We start from the raw sequence: 21,563 nt of genomic DNA on the forward strand, positions 1-21,563 counted from the left end.
CATAAGAACCTTATCCCATCTGTGAAATATGGTGGTGGTAGTATCATGGTTTGGGCCTGTTTTGCTGCGTCTGGGCCCGAACGGCTTGCCATCATTAACTGAACAATGAATTCTGAATTATACCAGTGAATTCTAAAGGAAAATGTCAGGACATCTGTCCATGAACTGAATCTCAAGAAAAGGTGGGTCATGCAGCAAGACAACGACCCTAAGCACATGTCGTTCTACCAAAGAATGGTTAAAGAATAAAGTTAATACTTTGGAATGGCTAAGTCAAAGTCCTGACCTTAATCCAATCGAAATGCTGTGGAAGGACCTGAAGTGAGCAGTTCATGTGAGGAAACCCACCAACATCCCAGAGTTGAAGCTGTTCTGTACAGAGGAATGGGCTAAAATTCCTCCAAGCCGGTGTGAAGGACTGATCAACAGTTACCGGAAACATTTAGTTGCAGTTATTGCTGCACAAGGGGGTCACACCAGATACTGAAAGCAAAGGTTCACATACTTTTGCCACTCACAGATATGTAATATTGGATCATTTTCCTCAATAAATAAATGACCAAGTATAATATTTTTGTCTCATTTGTTTAACTGGGTTCTCTTTATCTACTTTTAGGACTTGTGTGAAAATCTGATGATGTTTTAGGTCATATTTATGCAGAAATACAGAAAATTCTAAAGGGTTCATAAACTTTCAAGCACCACTGTATGGCCTAGCAGCAATAATGGCAGTGTGTACAGCATAGCCATGACAAGACGAAATAAGCCACGCTCCTTTGGTAAGCTTTTCACTTTCTGCAGAATGTTGTTCCATTAACATTTTGAGCTCGATGGTTGTGATGGAATGCTACAGTAACCCCTGGTAGCCCATGTAAGCCCCACTGTGGCAGCAGGGGCGTGGTCAAGCATCGGTCTGTGACCAGAGGGCGTAGTCAGGGAAGGTAAGTGGCAGAATCACTACACCTGATGTCAGGTAACGTGTTTGTGTGTCTTCCCCAGTGACCACACCCTATATAAGGAGAAAGAGAGAGCAGAGGAAGAGAGCTCTCTCCCCAACCAGACAACCTGTGTGTGTGTGTGGGGGGGGGGGGGGCTGGGAGAGAGTGTTTATAAAAAAAAAAAAAAAACACTGAAAAAAGTGTCAATAGCGAGGTTTTTTTTAACTCAGTTCTGGCCTGCCATCCTTCTGTGCTCCACCCTCCCGTCCGAATTTCTTTGGTGGTTCCGAAACCCGGGAGTAGGAGCACGGAGAAGAACAGCCCCATGGAGTCCTCCCCCTTTGCGGACCGGGTCCACGCCCTCGCCACGGCCCAGCAGAGCCAGCACCAGGCGCTAGTCGCCCTCCGGAAGGAGCAGGAGCAAAGGTTCGAGGCCCTGGTGCTGGCGCAGCAGGAAGATCGTCAGGCGTTCCGGCACCTCCTTGCGTCGGCAGGGTCCTCCACCACTGCGGGCCCTCCCCACCTCACCCTAATGAAGATGGGTCCACACAATGACCCCGAGGCCTTCCTCGCACTCTGAACAAGCAGCAGAGGCCTCGGGCTGGCCGGTGGAACAGCGCGCGGCACGCCTCCTCCCCCTGCTAACAGGCGAAGCGCAGCTGGCCATGCTACAGCTCCCCGCTGACAGCCGGCTGGTCTACGCAGACCTCCGCCGGGCCGTCCTCCAGCGTGTGGGGCGCACCCCAGAACAACAAACAAACAAACAAACAAACAAACAAACATCGACAGCGCTTCCACACTCTGTGCCTGGAGGAGGTTGGCCGGCTGTTCGCATTTGGCCAGCAACTCCGGGACGCCTGCCGACGGTGGCTGAGGGCTGACAACTGCGACGCTGTGGGAATCATCAATCTGGTGGTACTGGAACAGTTCATTGCCCGACTACCCGAAGGGACCGCGGAGTGGGTCCAGTGCCATCGCCTGGCATCGCTGGATCAGGCCATCAAGCTGGCGGAGGACCATTTGGCGGCTGTTCCGACGGCAGGACAGCAGATCTCCTCTTCTCCCCTCTCCTCTCTCGCTCTGTTCCCCCACCGTGGAGGCAGGGGCCAGCTCCACCCCAGCCGGCCTGCCGCACCTGCGGTGCCCTCCTGTTTCCCACTTCCGTGTCTGTGTCTCCCCCCCTCAGGTGAATGAGCCCCAGAGTGCCGGTGCAGAGAGAAAGCCCGGGCTGGTTTGCTGGCGCTGCGGGGAGCCGGGACACCTCCAGCAGCAGTACTCGGCAATGGAGGTGGATGCGGTGGTCCGGATCCCCGACGCACCAGGAACCGCCCTCGATCAGGCCGGAGTGTATCGCATACCGGTGAGTGTCCAAGGGGATACGTATCAGGCTCTGGTGGACTCTGGCTGTAATCAGACCTCAATCCACCAAAGCCTGGTGCAAGATGAGGCATTGGGGGGGGGGAACACAATTGGTGAAGGTGTTGTGTGTGCACGGGGATGTTCACAACTACCCTTTAGTGTCGGTCCACGTTCTTTTCAAGGGGAAAAATTTAGTGTAAAGGCAGCAGTTAATCCTCGCCTTACCCACTCGCTAATTCTGGGGACTGATTGGCCGGGATTTCGGGAATTAATGACTCATTTAGTGAAGAGTGGGTCCTGCCGTAGTTCAGCAGGAGGAGGTCCCAGTGTGGCATTGGCGGGAGCAGCTGTCACAGAGCCGTCTACGTCATCTCCGTGTCAGAGCAAGGAGCCGCAGGCTCCTCCTCCCTCTCTCGGGGAATCCCTCACAGATTTCCTGTAAGAACAGTCACGGGACGAGACTCTGCGGCATGCGTTTGACCAAGTGAGAGTAATCGATGGTCAAACACTCCAGCCAAACGCCACCCTGTCCTTCCCCCATTTCTCCATTATGAGGGATAGGTTATACCGAGTGACGCAGGACACTCAGACTAAGGAGCCGATTACACAAATTTGATTCTAAAGAGCCGCCGGGAATTGTTATTCCAGGTGGCTCACTTTAATCCCATGGCTGGACACTTGGGGCAGGATAAGACACTAGCCCAAATAATGGCCAGGTTCTATTGGTCAGGCATTCGCGGCGATGTCCGTAGGTGGTGTACGGCATGCCGCAAATGCCAGTTAGTAAATCCAGCAGCCATTCCAAAAGCGCCTTTGCGCCCTCTGCCATTAATTGAGACCCCGTTCGAAAGAATTGGGATGGATCTTCTTGGGCCATTAGATCGGTCAACACAAGGGTATCGCTTTTAGTTCTGGTGGACTATGCAATGCGATACCCGGAAGCAGTGCCTCTTCGCAATATCTCAGCACACAGTATTGTGGAAGCGGTCTTCCATGTCATCTCCCGAGTCGGAATCCCCAAAGAGATTCTGACTGATCAAGGCACCTCGTTTATGTCACGCACACTAAGCAAACTGTATGGGTTATTGGGAATTAAGCCGATCCGCACCAGCGTTTATCACCCACAAACGGACGGTTTATTCGAACGGTTCAATCGCACCCTCAAGAATATAATTAAAAAGTTTGTTCATGAGGACACACACAATTGGGATAAATGGCTTGAACCCCTGTTATTTGCAGTGCGAGAGGTCCCACAAGCCTCCACGGGGTTCTCCCCATTCGAATTATTATATGGGCGTAAGCCGCATGGCATCCTAGATGTACCGTACTGCGGGAAAATTGGGAGGAGGGACCTTCACTGAGCAAAAATGAAATCCAATACATTATTGACCTGCGCGCAACACTCCACACACTCGCCCATCTAACCCAGGAGAATTTGCGGCAGGCCCAAGAACGGCAAACCCGCCTGTATTTACAGGGGTACGCACCTTCAGGAGTTCGCACCAGGAGATAAAGTACTCGTACTGTTGCCCACATCGAGCTCCAAATTGGTCGCCAAGTGGCAAGGACCCTTTGAGGTCACACGGTGAGTCAGGGACGTTGACTATAAGGTGAGGCGAACGGACAGGGGTGGGGCGCTACAGGTTTACCACCTCAATCTGCTCAAACTCTGGAACAAGGAGGTCCCCGTGGTGTTGGTGTCGTTGGTTCCAGAGAAGGCGGAGCTGGGGCCGGAGGTTCAAAAAGGGACATTGCTTACTACTCCGGTCCCCTGTGGAGACCACCTCTCCCCGACCCAACTCACGGAGGTTGCCCAGTTGCAGACTGAATTTTCGGACATGTTCTCGCCCCTGCCCGACCGCACCCGCCTCATAGAACACCACATTGAGACGTCCCCGGGGGTGGTAGTGCGCAGCCACCCTTACAGGCTACCTGAACACAAGAAAAAAAGTGGTTCGGGAAGAACTCGAGGCCATGCTCGAAATGGGCATCGTCAAGGAGTCCCACAGTGACTGGAGCAGCCTGGTGGTCTTGGTTCCCAAGGCCGACAGGTCGGTCCAGTTCTGTGTAGACTATAGAAAAGTCAACACAGTGTCTAAATTCGATGCGTACCCAATGCCTCGTATTGACGAGTTGCTGAATCGACTAGGCACGGCTCGCTTTTATTCGACACTGGATTTAATAAAGGGATATTGGCAGATCCCCTTGACTCCACTATCCCGGGAAAAAATGACCTTTTCCACACCGTTTGGCTTACACCAGTTTGTCACACTTCCTTTTGTGCTGTTTGGGGCACCCGCTACATTCCAGCGGCTTATGGACAAGGTCCTCTGCCCCCACGCCACCTATGTGGCCGCATACTTAGACAATATTATAATCTATAGTAACAACTGGCAGCGGCATCTACAACACCTGAGGGCCGTCCTTGGGTCGCTGAGGCAAGCGGGTCTCACGGCCAACCTGAAGAAGTGTGTGATTGGGCGGGTGGAAGTACGGTATCTGGGCTTCCACTTGGGCAATGGGCAGGTGCGTCCTCAAATTAATAAGACAGCAGCGACGACTGTGGCCTGCCCAAGTCCCAAGACCAAAAAGGGGGTGAGACAGTTCCTGGGGCTGGCTGGCTACTATCGTAGGTTCATACCTAATTATTCGGACGTCACCAGCCGGCTGACTGATCTGACTAAAAAGGGGGCACCAGATCCGGTCCAGTGGATGGAGCAATGCCAGCAGGCTTTCTCTGAGGTGAAGGCTGCACTGTGTGGGGGGCCACTGTTACACTCCCCTGACTTTTCTCTCCCCTTTATGTTGCAGTCGAATGCGTCGGACAGAGGGCTGGGGGTTGTTCTGTCCCAGGAGGTGGAGGATCGTCCCATGCTGTACATCAGCAGAAAGCTGTCAGTGCGTGAGGGGCGCTACAGCACAATAGAGAAAGAGTGCTTGGCCATCAAGTGGGCGGTCCTCGCCCTCCGCTACTACCTGCTGGGACACCCTTTCACCCTCTGTTCGGACCACGCGCCCCTCCAATGGCTCCACCGCATGAAGAATGCCAACGCGCGGATCACCCATTGGTATCTGGCACCGCAATACCAACAGGTATCACGCGGATCACCCGTTGGTGTGTATATAAAAATCACACACAATTATCTGTAGTCGCCTATCCTGTTGTACAGGGTCATAGGCAAGCTGGAGCCTATCCCAGCTGACTATGGGTGTGAGGTGGGGTACACCCTGGACAAGTTGCCAAGTCATTGCAGGGCTGACACAGAGACAGGCACACACACACACACACACACACACACACACACACAACCATTCACACCTACGGTCAATTTAGAGCCACCAATTAGCCTAACCTGCATGTCTTTGGACTGTGGGGGAAATCAGAGCACCCAGAGGAAACCTACATGGACACGGGGAGAACATGCAAACTCCACACAGAAAGGCCCTCGCCAGCCACTGGGCTCGAACCCAGGACCTTCTTGCTGTGAGGCGATAGTGCTAACCACTACACCACCGTGCCACCACTATAATGTATGTGTGTGTGTGTGTGTGTGTGTGTGTGTGTGTGTGTGTGTAAAAAAAGAGAGAGAGAGGCTGTTACTTTCCTTAAACATGAATTATTTAACAGAAGTCTTTGCATGTTGCATATAATGTTCAGCAACTTTGAAGAGTGGTATGGTATAAATGATCATGGGTAACAAAAGAACCTCACTCAGTTCACCCACCGTTGTTTTGAAAGCAATACCATATGCTCAGCGTATTCATGTTTCCAAGGCATAGATACATCACCCTAAATGGCAACACTCCATTGTGACATGTCACATGTCTGGTTATGGAACACCAGCTCACAATGTAAAAACACACGCCATCTTTATTTGCTTCAGTGTAAATAACCAAAGCCAGAACATTGGGGTGTCTTCTTTACACCAGTATTGCAGAGTATCTGTGTAAAAAGGGCTTCTTATACACAGCTACTCATTAAATAACACAATTTTACATAACTTCACTGAATTTTAAAAGACCATATTCTCCAGACAGGCAGCACGGTGGTGTAGTGGTTAGCGCTGTTGTCTCACAGCAAGAAGGTCCGGGTTCGAGCCCCGTGGCCGGCGAGGGCCTTTCTGTGTGGAGTTTGCATGTTCTCCCCGTGTCCGCGTGGGTTTCCTCCGGGTGCTCCGGTTTCCCCCACAGTCCAAAGACATGCAGGTTAGGTTAACTGGTAACTCTAAATTGACCGTAGGTGTGAATGTGAGTGTGAATGGTTGTCTGTGTCTATGTGTCAGCCCTGTGATGACCTGGCGACTTGTCCAGGGTGTACCCCGCCTTTCGCCCGTAGTCAGCTGGGATGGGCTCCAGCTTGCCTGCGACCCTGTAGAACAGGATAAAGCGGCTAGAGATAATGAAATGAGATGAGATTCTCCAGACAATGGGCCAGATTTACTAAGCTGGACAAATTAGTGTGAGGCTGCAATAAATAAAAAAATAAATAAAATAAACCGCTTGAGGGAGTGGCCAATTCTACAGGCAATCTAATAATGTGCATAAATAAATGAACACAGACACAGCCAGTTCATTTTAATATTGACAAACGCAATCTCCCAAGAGCAGTGCAAATTAGCATAGGGTTCACAAACAGGTTCATGCTTCCTTCTGGTTCCAAGTTGTCTTTGATTATTTCCAGCAAATTAAGAATAATGTGCCTTGGGATTCAACATGTTCTGATAAAGTCTTCATTTGGTTATCCAAATAGATTAAACATGAGTGCAGAAAATTTTCTGCCTTCTACCATGTACTCCGTGTTCTCGGTGGCACCTCCTCCTAACAGCAACTTTCACCACCATGCCAAGCCCAAAATGAGTTAAGAAAAGCTTTTTCTGCTTTAAATAATAGTGCCATTAGCAGGAAATTGAATACCACAAACCTTTGGAAGTCATATTGCTGAGCTGATTCATTTAAATACCCTCCTCCTCCAAATTTTGCAGTCTGAAAGGGAAACTCCTACAAATACAGTAAATGTGCACTAATGCTCACCACAAAAATAATTATCCATGCCTTTCTGTTACAAACTTTTCACTGTGCGTCTTTAGTAAATCCAGACAGGAGTATTTTTAACACCAAAAGAGGGTTGGTGTTGGTGCAAACTGTTAGTAGTCTGGCCCAGGATGTTGTATGATATACCGGTAGCTTCATTGTTCATGTCACATTAAAGGTGCAATTAGTCATTTTTAAATGTATAATTTTTAAGATAACACTGCAATGTCCTGGTACGATAGATTTGGATCGTTTCTTTGTGTTAAGGTGGGCAAGAATCACCCTGTCTTCTCAATTACTCTTTTGACTACGTGCTGGAAGTTGCATCCTGTGAGAGCAACAAAGTTTTCCCTGATAGATGGGGTAATGAGTTGGAATGTATCCATCCATCTATTATCCATAACCGCTTATCCTGTGCAGGGTTGCGGGCAAGCTGCAGCCTATCCCAGCTGACTATAGGTGGAGTACACCCTGGACAAGTTGCCAGGTCATCACAGGGCTGACACAGAGACAAACAACCATTCACACTCATGGTCAATTTAGAGTCACCAATTAACCTAACCTGCATGTTTTTGGACTGTGGGGGAAACCGGAGCACCCGGAGAAGAACATGCAAAAGTCCACACAGAAAGGCCTCGGTCAGCCACTGGGCTCGAACCCACAACCTTTTTGTTGTGAGGTGACAGTGCTAACCACTACACCACTGTGCCACCAGTTGGAATGCAATATTCCTTATATATGTACCAACAGAGAACAATGTTGTTGTGGAAGGATGCATGGAATGGAGATAAGGTGGATCCTGTATGCCGATGATGATTATGTGTTATCCTACAAAACTGTGCAGGATGCACAACAGCTTCTTACCATCATAAATGACATGCAAACGATTGGTCTCACAATTTCCTTTACAAAAACCAAAACGCAGGTATTCAAGGACACAGAGCTTCCTAAAGAATCTACACTATTCAGCATTGATAATCAAATCATAGAAAATGTAATAGAACTTATACCTTGGACAGGTGATAATGAATACAAAAGAGGGTTGCTTCACAGAACACCTTGTTGCTAGCACTACTGCAAAATTTAGCAAACTTCAGAACGTGCTGACGGATTGTAATGTTAATCTACGTACAAGAAGAAAATTCCTTGAAGCATGTTCAAGATCATGGTTAATGTATGGGACACAGGTCTGGCTACCAAATGAGCAACAAATGAGAAACTCTGAAATAGGTTGGTTCCAGTGTTCATGGAGTATTGTTAAAGGAGGATGGAAAAGAAAAAGAAATGCAGATGGATGAAGTCAAATATAGCTCTGTGTATAGTAACGAACAAATTAAACAGATGGTAAAGACCATGCCACTGTGCAATTTTGTCTATTCTCAGCATCTTAAGTAGATCAGCCATGTCTGCAGAGTGCCATTACCAAGAAAGTCCTATGTGCGAAACTCGCAAGGAAATATTATAGGGACCCCGGTTAAAAATTGCCCAGTTGCTTCAAGTTTCCATCGATCAGGCTTAGACTGACGCAGTCTAAGCCCGAGTTCATTGAGCTAATCCAGCAGTGGTTTAGCTCTGCTCCATGGCATCTGATGTCATTTGGCGTAACGCAAGTAGTAGTAGTAGTCGTCGTAAACTTCTGTTTACATTTTCTGGCCTGGAAATGGCCATGGGAAAACTACACTTATTTCAGATAAAGCCATGGTCAGGGGATAGGATGTAGGATGTAAAAGCCAAGTATTTGCCTCTGGTAACATTACTTTTACTTTGCACCCATTTTATTTAGGTCAGCTTTAACCAATTTTAATTCATGCGCCGTGGTCTTCTGAGGCAGTAGAAACTGAAGGGGGTGGGTCTAGAATCTCTTTGGCTGGAATTAAAAAAAAAAAAAGGAGCCAATTATTAAAATAGTAGTCATATCAGACTTTTTCTTGCTTGGTACACATCTGGGGAAAATTTGGTTTGATTGACCATCATATGTGACCATCTGAGCAACCATTATATGCCATCGTATGCTCGGGTAAAATCCTGTTTTGTTTCTCTCTCTCTCTCTGCCTGTTAGGATTTTCTTGTTAGCAATGTTGGTGCTTCTCAACCAGGAAAATATCTAAGTCCATCCAGTAGGATAATACTAATATCTGTCAGTGTGGGTATGTGCTTTCAGTGTTATGTTAGCTTCAAGCTTCCTCTAATTACTTCACTAAAATGCTTACCATTAAAACAGGAACAAATGGACATGTTGCACTTTGCACTTGTGACATCATAGTCCAGACGATCAAGGAATTAAATGTAATTAATTAATTCAATTTTCTGATTCCTCTGAGGTCCTGCCGAAGTGCTTAATGGTTTGTTTTGTGCTCCCATTTGGAATCTTTCAGGATTATAAATTATGGTACTAAAATGCATCAGCTAAGGACATAAAAGATCATCTGTAATTTAACAGCCTTCAGTCAAGCAGCACAATTATAACTATATGATAATTACTGTTTACTCCATATTATAAGCATGGTCGTTTATCACAGTTATTTCGCCAATTTACAAGCCATGTATTTTATTGAAATTTATCACTATTATTTGAAGTAAATTTAAAAAAAACCAACAGATTACATGTCAGGATAGCATTACATGTACAAATATGTGTAACAATAAGACACTATCACAAGAAGACAACTCCTTAGTTAGATTAGTTTTAATGTTTTACAAATTATAAGATTTTGCTTAAAGAAAATTTCAAGGAAATAAATAAATGGATTAAATAAATGGATAAAATAATTTGATTCTTGCTAATTCATTGTGACAAACTTACCAAGTACTGACACTGGAGATTCCTTCCATAGCTGTTAACTAAATGTCTTTTTATAGAGTACCAGACAAAAGTTTGGACACATCTAATTTAGTGCTTTCTTTATTAATTAAAATACACTTCATTCATGTCTTAAAGTAATGATGGATGTCATCTCTTTACTTAGTTGAGCAGTTCTTGACATAATATGGGATTACTACAGTTGTGGAATAGGGCTATTTACTGTATATTTATTATTTACTCTCAAACGCATTAAGAAGGCAAGAAATTGCACTAATTAACTTTTGACGAGGCACCTGTTAATTGAAGAGCATTCCAGGTGATTACCTCATGACACTGGTGAAGTTAATGCTGATAGTGTACAAAGCGTCAAGGAAAACGCTGGATACTTTAAAGAATCTAAAATATGAATTTTTTTTTTACACTTTTTTTTTTGTTTCCAACATAGATGGAATTATGTTCCAGATGTTATTTCATAGTTTTGATGTCTTCAGTATTGTTCTACAATTTAGACAATAGTCAAAATACAGAAACATCATTGAATTAGAAGGTGTATACAAACTTTTGGCTGGTACTGTATGTTGTTGCAATGATATGTTGTTCTTCAGTGTATTGTTAGACGTAGATTATGTGGAACATCCCTGTGATTTGCCTTACAGCTTGCACTACTGTCAGAGCTTCTGTTATTATAATGAAACACCTTCTGGCCAACTAGATTAGAGAATTCAGCACCACTGTAGTACAAGAACAGCTAATGTATACATGTAAATGGGATCTCTAATGTTAATGTCACAAGAGTCATGTTCACTAGTGTGACTGCCAATTATATTTCATTAATTGAGGAAGCCAAAAAAAGTTAAATGTAGTCAGTTTAAATTGTGCACCTGTAATTTGGCAGCTGAACACATTGATGCATGGTGTGTTTTCTTGTCTTTTAGATCCTGACTTTAAAGACATTGGAGTCCCCAAGCCTCTTCCCGGTATGTATCGATCTTTCGTTCTCAACTCACTGCCTTCCAGCTCACATTGCTCATTCTTCTGACTCTTTTAAAACAAACATCTCTCTTTCTTGCTGTAGCATGTGAGTTTGAGATGAGTGGACCTGAAGGTATCATTGAATCACAGCAGATCATCAGAGATGCTAAAGCTTTACAAACGGAGGCCGTGGACTGCAAGTGGTTCATCCGAGCTCCTCCCCACTCTAAGGTTAGTGCTGTTTCTTTACACAGCTAGAAAACTTACTTTAGCCAAGAATGAAATATACAAAATGTTCAGATTATCCCAAAGTTAAAGAAAGCTTAGAGCTATCATGTTAGCTTCAGGCAAACTGCATGCTTACATGATGCTTCAGTGTGTTTCATAGTTCACTAATATTTGTTCATAAAAGTTTTTAAATGTCTATCAGATTTTTAATTACAAACCAAATTCTTCTTCACTACTAACATATTAATTTTATCTATTAGTTTAGATCGGTGTCATATTTTCAAAACACTCAACTTTCTGTTAAACGTATGCATCACATCATAAAGCCACTCTGGTTTGATTTACTGGCTGATTGAGGGATTGAAGGCATTAAAAAAAAAAGAAGAGAGGGAATGTTCTGCTTTGAAGCTTTCAAAGTCTTTCAAATGTGAATGGTTTCAGCACTTCATATTGTACACAGATCTCTCATCCTCCTTTAAGCTAGCTGGAACGTCAGCAAATTAGCAGAGGAGAGACGTGAGCAGCATGGCAAACGTGTACATACATAGCAGCAACATGGTCCTAAGGGTTGCTTTCTCAATGACAGACGTCCACCGCTAATGTATTCCAGACCAGTGGTGGGGAAGAAGCAAGCTAATTTAAAAAATGTAGCTCAAAAGGCTAATTAGAGTTCACTCAAGTAAACAAGACTATGAAGCAAACATGAAGGTGGTGACACTTAAGTTCAATATCATACCTTGTCCGTATTCATTTGGATACATTTCCAAATGTGTAATTTTTCTTCCATTTGATACAGTTACTGGTAAGTGTAAAAACGTTACTAAAACCAAAACATAATAGCAAACCAGAAAACACAACCACAAAACCTAAAATACATTAACTCAAAACAGAAAGGATCTGATCTGAGCTTAAAGTATGTTGTTGCTTTGCACACAACACAAATTACCCATCTGTTCTTTGACACATGCCTGCATATGCAAAATATTTTAATCCTAGTAAATACAGTCCTTGGTGTGTTACGTTGCACTGATCCTCTTTCAGTAGCATAAGTGAAGAAGCAAAATGCCATCATTTAACCCTTTGGTGCTGGACTCTTTAAATATCATTCCTCCAGGAACAATGACAATGATTGCAAAGACAAAATAAAAATACCTTGAAAACAGACAAATTAAAAAAATAATTTAACTATACTTATTGTACCATAGCCAGTCAGGTTCTGGTAAGAATGAATCCTTTCTTTTGATTGCTTGCCTTTTACTGCCTTGTATTTGTAAGTAATGCAACTACCTCAGTCAGATTCAAAATGTGTCTTCGAGTAAGTGACCACATACATGATTTACAGCTGTCATGATCCAGCCCGGAACTTCCAAATTCTGACCTGCGCCCTTGCGCTCCACTTCATGTTTTCCCCATTCTCCCCACACTGTGCTAGCACACCTGCTATGCATTTGGTGTTAGCCACTCTATATAAACACACCGAGGAGAATTACACAACGTGGATAAATACTCGCCACTAAGTTTTGTCAAGTTTATGTTCACATTCACGTTTGGTTTCCTGAATTGGACTACATTTTTTGGATTAAGATTTCTACCTGCTGATTTTGGGGATTTTTGACTGGGACTCCCCCCGTCTGTGTTTTTTGCTGGGATTATTGTGACTTGTTACTATGTCTTCACTCTGTCTTCTTTGGATTTCACTAAGATATTTTGGACTGTGCTGCTGCGCCTGCTTCCTGCCTATTCTCCTCACTAGCCTACTCATTAGGTAAAAAGTCTAAAGTCCATGTAAATCAGGCACATCGGGCGGCGTCGATCTCCATTTCCATAGCCCTTGGCCTCTCACGTATACAGCTAGGGTTACAGTGGGGGGGGCTAGTCCTCTGGTAACTGTGAGAGGACTCATCAGGTACACCTCAGTTTATTTCTGTTAGTTGCTCATTGGGTCCAATCTGCACCCATGGCCTCTGGGCCATGACAAATTTTATCCACCACACTATGGACCCAGCAGACTACGATGCTCTTACTCAAGTCTGCATTGGCCAAGCAGGACTCTGTTCTCAGATCTCATCAGCAAGAGATCATCGCTGTTCGTCAGAGTATGTCCTCCATCACTGATACCCTACAAAGTCTCTCCTCAGAGATGGAGAATCTTCAGGCTTCAATCGTGGGCCGACCAGCACCAGCTCCAACCAGTCAACCAGCTGCTCCAGCCTTACCCCCCCATGAGCCTCAACTACCTGCTCCACAGCCAGGACCTGCCATTTGTTTCTCACAGTGCTCCTTAGCCATGGAACTTCAGGTGTCTGCCTTCACATTTGAGAGCTCCCATGTAACTTATGTCATTGCACTCTTAACAGGAAAAGCACAAGAGTGGGGAACAGCTGTTTGGGATGCCAGGGCATCCTGATGTTTGAGTTTCAGGGAGTTCACTGAGGAGATGCAGAAAGTTTGACTGTTCCCCCAAGGGCAGGGAGGTAGCAAGACAACTGATGGGTCTGAAGCAAGGTGTTCATTTATTTCATGATTACGCCATCGAATTCTGGACTCTTGCCACAGCAGTTGACTGGAACATGAGCACCTTGTTTGATGCCTTCTTTCATGGGCTAAATTATGCCATCTTGGATGAGATTGCACTGCATGACCTTCCTGACAGCCTGGATGGCTTTGTAGACCTGACTGGTTGGGTGGACACTCGCCTTCTGCCGTGCAATCAGAGAAGGGATCAGAGGTGGAGCCGAAGGGTCGAACCCAGGACTGTCACCTCTCCATCGGAGGGCGAGTTAGAGCCCATGCAATTAGGCAAGACCCAGGTAACCCCAGAGGAAAGAAGACACCACAGAGAAACTAGTTCCTGTTTTTATTGTGGACAGTCTGGACATTTCATCTCCTGCTACCCAGTAAAAGGGTCTGCCCACCAGTAAATGCAGGGATACAGGTGGGCATCTGCTAGTCAACATTAGCCATTGAGATTTCGTTTGACTATTGGGGAGTTAATGCTATTACTGTCAAGAACCACTATTCCCTACCACTCATGTCCACTGCCTTCGAGTTACTTCAAGGGGCTCAGTTTTTTACCAAGTTGGACCTCTGCAATGCCTACCACCTGGTGCAAATAAGGAGAAGGAGATGAGTGGAAGATGATGTTTCACACTCTTACAGGCCACTACAAATATCTAGTTCTTCTGTTTGGGCTCACTAACACCCCCTGTCTTTCAAGCCCTGATGTCAATGAAGTCTTATGAGATTTTATTAACCAGTTCACTTTTGTTTATCTTGACAATATTTTCATCTTCTCCCTCACATTGGCAGTCCATCAGTTCCACATCAGACAGGTCCTGCAACGACTCCTAGAGAGCCAACTCTTCACCAAAGCAGAGAAGTGCAAGTTTCACAAGCACACTGTGTCCTTCTTGAGCTTTGGGATTCCCCCTAGGGTGGTCCAAATGGACCCCGACAAAGGCAAGGTAGTCTCTGAGTGGCCTGTTCCCTCTTCCCTGCAAGGAACTGCAGCATTTTTGGGGGTTTGACAACTTTTATTGGAGGTTTATCAGGAACTATAGCACAATCACTGCTCCCCTGACTGAACTCACATCTTCCAAGCACCCCTTCTTGTGGACCAACCATACTGAGACTGACTTCTCTTAAGAGCAGATTCTCCACGGTGCCAGTTCTCATCATCCCTGACCCTGCTATTCAGTTCATCCTCGAAGCGGATGTCTCAGACACAGGTGTTGGGGCTGTCCTGTCCCAGAGCTCAGCCAGGGATAACAAGATGCACCCCTGTGCATTTTTTTCTTATCATATGACTCCAGTGGAACATAACTATGGCATTGGTGATTGAAAACTACTAGCTATCAAGCTGGCTCTGGAAGACTGGAGGCTTTGTATAGAGGGGACTGAAATTCCATTCATCATATGGACAGATCATAAGAACCTTGAGTACCTCAAGTCTGCTCAATGCCTCAACGTGCATCAAGTCAGGTGGTTATTGCTTTGCTCCCGCTTCAGCTTTGTGCTCTCCTTTAGACTAGGCTCTAAGAATGTCAAGCCAGATGCCAGGTGTGCCTCAGTTTATTTCTGGTAGTTGCTCATTGGGTCCAATCTGCACCCACAGCCTCTGGGCCATGACAACAGTAGAACAAGTGACAAATTCTTATGAATTGTGACGAACGTGATGATGAAAGTAGGATAGATAGTGAAATTGGCAGTCTTTCTGGAGGAGAGTTTGATTTGGACCAAGGTATTATAAATAAATAAATATCAAGCCTACCAGACATAGTGCAGTTGTTTAGCTTATTTAAAAGCTTTAAAATGGTATATAGCATGATGGGTATCCTGAAGTCTAACCTCAAGCTATTTGTTTGAATAGGCATTAGTGAAAATAGGGGACTTTTGGGCAGGCACCAAAGGGTTAATCAGTGCATTCACTTTTTTTTAACTTTATAACTGCATCCAACCATTGTCATTATCCATTCATTATCCAAGGAGGATACAAACATTTGTCCTCAACTCTAAAAAGCCTTCAAATAAAAGTGTTATTAAATGTTAAGTGGATAATACAATACAGAATCTTATTTTATTATCAATATTATTTCCACAAGTTATTTACTTCAGTGAAACATAATGAGATTTTTATAAATGACTAATTCATTTCAGGTGCAGGTGCTAGCATAATTCATTCATCACTGCATGTATATGGAAATAAATGAAGCAGGTGTTTGTGCTGTGTTCGTGAATCCCATGAACAATTTAATAAGCACTCTTTCTACTAACAATTAATCTGGCATGTTTAGCCATATTTAAAATGAAATGTGTTGTTTTCCATCAATTTGGAAATGATTTTGGCATTACATACTCCTCATTATGGACCCATTATATCCATAATTTGTTCTTTGTAACACCCACACTGTTTGACATTCAGATTGGTGATGAGATGCAGTGCTGGATTTCCAGCTCATTACTCATGCTGATGGCATGTCTGTATGTAGCATGTTGAAGACACAGACACACAAGGATGTGGCTTCTGTAATAGTTTCATTTTAATGAAGAAGCGCTTTCATTAAGCTGTATGCATCCCACCCACACACAGACACACTGTTCCTCATATATCAAATATGATCAGCAAATTTGAGTATAACATTGACAATGAAAACTGGTCACCCTTAATAATAATAATAATAATAATAATAATAATAATAATAATAATAATAATAATAAATGTTACAACAGCTTTTGTGTCTACTTACAGAACAATGATCAACCAAATAAACTGTATTACCCATATCAAAAAAACCCACAAACTACCTATCCCGAACTTCTGACCATGAACATCTGTTCATCCTTAATATATTCCTTGAAATAATTAGGACTCACAAAGTCATTACATCTTGCTCAAGCTGTCTAGCCCGTCATGTTAGTGAGCCTTATATTTGCCTGTCTGAATTATCCAATGCTGATCCTTCTTTGTTTTCAAGTTTTACCATTTAGCCTTGCCCTGTTTGCCAAAAACCTGACCTTTTCCCCATTGAGACATTTTTGGAAAATGTCTGAACCTCCTATGATATATTTTAACAAAGTCCAAACCTGCATTTCCAAGTGCAAATTGCATCTTTTCAACACATTTAACAGTTATTCCATGAAATTGAGTCATACATGAGCTGATACACGTCGACTCGGCTATAAGCCATGTACAATGAGATGGCGTGGAATAACTGTTTTATTCTATCCACATTCACTGGATTTTGAGAAACAGTATTTTTATTTTTTGCAAATTAGGTAAATAAAAAACTTTATACAAAACATACGACAAAATTTCCACGTAGACTGTAAACAAACCAGCAAAATGGCAGCAGCAATTTGTGAAAAATGCTATAATAATTATTGAAAAATACAAAGATATGTTCTTACTATCAAATACTTTCATTCCATATTTTGCTGCTTTTTTTGCTTTTTTTTGGGGGGGGGGGATTTCCTTTATCTTCTTCTTTAGGGTTTTTGGTGGTTAGCAAACCAACTTAAAGGTGCATTACCACCACCGACTGGGCTGGAGTGTGGAACAGGAGATATGGTGGGGTAGAGAACTATATTCTTTTAGCTATTTCTGTTCCTTTTAAATACTTGATAATTTTGGGGATTTTGTTTTTGAGTAGCGTTTTTATTTCGTCCTCGGTTGGTTCATCAATACACTCCACCATTTTGTTTTTCCCTACTCACTGTATAGGAGCTGTAGCCTAGTAGTAGAGTAGCCAATCAGAGCACACGATTGCTCAGATCTAGTGAATGTGGATAGAATAATTAGTAATATTTGTCCTTTTTTCTATATGACTATATAGTGTAGTAAATATAATCCCAGAATCCAGTGTCACCCAGAAGATGGTAGGATCACTTGAAGAGCGTTCATTAAAAAGGATGTTGCTTTTCTTTTGTCGTTAATTGTTAATATGAAATGTAATAATGTAATGCTGTTTTTTCCTCTCTCCCTTAGTGTGGTTTGACCCAAGTTAATTATAAGCAAATGTGGCTGGGGTACCTTAAACATATATACATAGACTGTCTTGGAGTGCAGGCCTCTGAGATGCCCTGGGTTCCTTCAGGACCATTGCATACACACGTGAATATGCAAATACTTGATCATATGGGCAACAAATGATGTCACCAGCTGAGGACTTGGACTTTTCTCAAAAAAATGTAAAAAGTTGGCTCTAAAAACTTGGATTAGTTATGGCTATGAGATGGGCTGGACAGTTAGTCTATAAAGATTTTGCAAAAGAACAATCCAGCAAACTTTTCCAAGAAGATCTTCCCAGATGCATCTGTTTTGTTTTGTTTTATGAGATAAGAGTACTCTGTTTTATATTTTGAGAAAGTGGTTTGTCACTTATATAATCGTGAGAGAATTTCAGTAAACTAGCATTAAATAAAGAAATTGTTCTGAGAATTTTCTTCACGCCTTTTGGGAGATAACACTTCATAATAGAACCTATCTTGAAAAATATTTTCCCAAAGAATTCCCAAACACACTTCTCCAGAGGTTTCTTCCTCATTTCACCTCAGAGAGTTTTTCATTGCCACTGTCACCTCTAGCTGTGTGTCTGTGTGTGCACTTACCACAAATTCCAAATCCCATGATCCTTAGCAAGTCACCCTTTGACCAAACTTCAGCTAAACCAAGACCAAACTGAAAAATATTGTTACAATTACCAGTCTTATAATGAGACACTGCAAACCAGATTTTACTGCAACCCAGATTTAAAAAAAAAGTTGGGACGCTGTGTAAAACAGAAAATAAAAACAGACTGCAAAAATTTGCAAATCATTTTCAACCTATATTCAATACAGTAACAAGATATTTAATGTCCAAACTGATAAACTTTGTTTTTGTAAATAACATGTTCCACAAAAGTTGGGACAGGGGCAGTCAGAGACTGGGAACGTTGTGGAATTCTCAAAAAGTACCTGTTTAGAACATTGAAGGTAAACAGGTTAGTTGGTAATTGGAAAGGCTCAGGTCATTCACAAGCAAGAATGGGGCGAAGTTCACTACCACTCGCAGTGAAAAAAAAATGTATGGGCAAATAATCCAACAGTTTAAGAACATACATTGTTTCAACATATAATTGCAAGGAATTTAGGGATTTCACCATCTACAATTCATAATATCATCAAAAGATCCAGGCAAATCTCTAGATGTAAAGAGCAAGGCCAAAAAAACAACAATGAACACCCGTGACTTTTAATCCCTCAGACAGCATTGCATTAAAAACCAACATTATTGTAGAAAGGATATTATACATGGGCTCAGGAACACTTCAGAAAACTGTTGTCAGTAAAAACAGTCCAATCGTTGCATCTACCATGCAAAGCAAAAACCAAATATCAACAACATCCAGAAACACCACTGAATTCTCTGGGCCTGAGTTCATCTGAAATGGACTGATGCAAAGTGGAAAAGTGTGGTGTGGTCTGATCAGTCTACATATTAAACTGCTTTTGGAACTCATGGACATTGTGTCCTCCAGGCTAAAGAGGAAAAGGACCATCCAGATTATTACCAGCACAAAGATCAAAAGCCATGATGTGATGGTGTGGAGGTGTGTTAGTGCCCATCCATTGGTAACTTGGACATCTGTGAAGGCTCCATTAATGCTGCAAGGTACATACAGGTATTGGAGCAACACGTGCTTCCATCAAGATGACATCTTTTTCAGGGATGTCCCTGCTTATTCCAGCAAGACAATGCCAAGCCACATTCTGCACATCTTACAACAACATGGCTTTGTAGTAAAAGAGTGCAGCTGCTCAAGTGGCGTGCCTGCCTCCCAATGAATATGTGGTCTATTATGAAGCACAAAATACAACCCCAATTACAAAAAAAGTTGGGATGCTGTGTAAAACAAATAAAAACAGGATGTGATGATTTACAAATGATGGAAACCTTATATTTCATTGAACATAGTACAAAAGACAACATATTAAATGTTGAAACTGAGAAATATTATTGTTGTTGAAAAATATGTGCACATTTTGACTTTAGTGCCAGCAATATGCTTCCAAAAAGTTGGGACAGAGTAACATAAGACTAGAAAAGTTATGTTAAAAAAAATCTAATTAGGTTACTTGGCAACAAGTCAGTAACATAATTGGGTATAAAAAGAGCATCCCAGAGAGGCGGAGTCTCTCAGAAGTAAAGATGGGGAGGGGTTCATCGCTCTGTGAAAGACTGCGTGGGCAAACAGTGCAACAATTTAAGAATAACGTTCCTCAATGTAAAATTGCAAAGAATTTGGGGAACACTTAATCTGTGATACACCTCATTAAAAGATTCAGGGAATTCAGAGAAATCTCTACACAAGGGACAAGTCTGAAAACCAACAGTGAATGTCTAATCTTCAGGCCTTCAGGAGATACTGCATTAAAAACAGACATGATTCTGTAGTGAAAATCACTGCATGGGCTCAGGAACACCTCTGAAAACCATCGTCTGCGAACCATATACAAACATCCTGAAACACTGCCATCTTCTCTGGGCTCAAGCTCAGATGGAGGTGAAGTGGAAAAGTGTCCTGTGGTCTGATGAATCAAAATTTGAAATTATTTTTGGAAATCATGAACACTGCATCCTCTGAGATAAAGAGGAGAGGAACTATCCGGCTTGTTATCAGCACAGTTCAAAAGCCAGCATCTGTGATGGTATGGGGGTACATCAGTGCACACGGCATGGGTAGCTTGCACATCTGGGAAGGCACCATTAATGCTGAATGATATATACATGTTTTGGAGCAACATGCTGCCATCCAGACATCTTTTTAGCAAAAGCCTTACTTATTTCAGCAAGATAATGCCAAACTGCATTCTGTATGTATTACAACTGCATGGCTCTGTAATAAAAGAGTCTGGGTGCTAAACTGGTCTGCCTGCAGTCCAGACCTATTTCCCATTGAAAACATTTGGTTCATTATGAAGTGCAAAATACAACAAAGGAGACCCTGAACTGTTGAGGAGCTGAAATGGTATATCAAGCAAGAATGGGACAACATTTCTCTTTCAAAACTACAGCAATTGGTCTCCTCAGTTCCCAAACATTTACAGAGTATTGTTAAAAGAAGAGATGATACAACACAACACAACACAGTAGTAAGCATGCCCTGTCCCAACTGTTTTGAAATGTGTTGCTGACCTCAATTTCAAAATGAGCATATATTTCTCAAAAAAAAAACAATGAGAAGTCTCAGTTTCAACATTCGATATGTTGTCTTTGTATTATTTTCAATGAAATATAGGGTTTCCGTGATTTGCAAATTATCAAATTCTGTTTTTTTATTTACATTTTACACAGCATATGAACTTTTCTGGAATTGGGATTGTATGTCCATGTGGACCCTGGTCTGTTGAGCAACTGAAGTCATATATCAAGCAAGAATGGGAAAGAATTTCACTTTCAGAACTTCAGCAAATAGATGTTCTCATTTCCCAAATGCTTACTGAATATAGAGGCTTTGCACCATCATGTGATCCCATAGCAACAGTAACTACGCTGCTATGACAGGGGGGCACACTTGTAGTGCTTCATTCAGATGAGCTAGTTGTTATTGATCGGTATGGGAAGGTTTTGCTGCGTTTTTTGGTGTGCAAATCATTCTGAATGAAACAAGTTTTCACCAAGACTTAAAAAGTGCATTTACTTTCAGGGATCCTTCAAAGCTCGTTGTGCACACACTTGGGATAAAGTCATT

At 43.0% G+C, this 21,563-nt stretch overlaps 1 protein-coding gene across 1 annotated transcript in view; it reads left to right on the top strand.

Annotated features, from left to right (window-relative positions):
* The window catches only part of neto1l (neuropilin (NRP) and tolloid (TLL)-like 1, like), a 266,325-nt gene that overhangs the window by 188,394 nt on the left and 56,368 nt on the right, over positions 1–21,563 (top strand). Inside the window, exons 5-6 of the mRNA XM_060899991.1 lie at positions 11,067–11,108; positions 11,207–11,334. Of these exons, the coding sequence (XP_060755974.1) occupies positions 11,067–11,108; positions 11,207–11,334 (170 nt within the window). The remainder of the gene's footprint in view (positions 1–11,066; positions 11,109–11,206; positions 11,335–21,563) is intronic.

The sequence above is a fragment of the Neoarius graeffei genome, chromosome 19 (assembly GCF_027579695.1).
Source record: "Neoarius graeffei isolate fNeoGra1 chromosome 19, fNeoGra1.pri, whole genome shotgun sequence".
Taxonomy (NCBI): domain Eukaryota; kingdom Metazoa; phylum Chordata; class Actinopteri; order Siluriformes; family Ariidae; genus Neoarius; species Neoarius graeffei.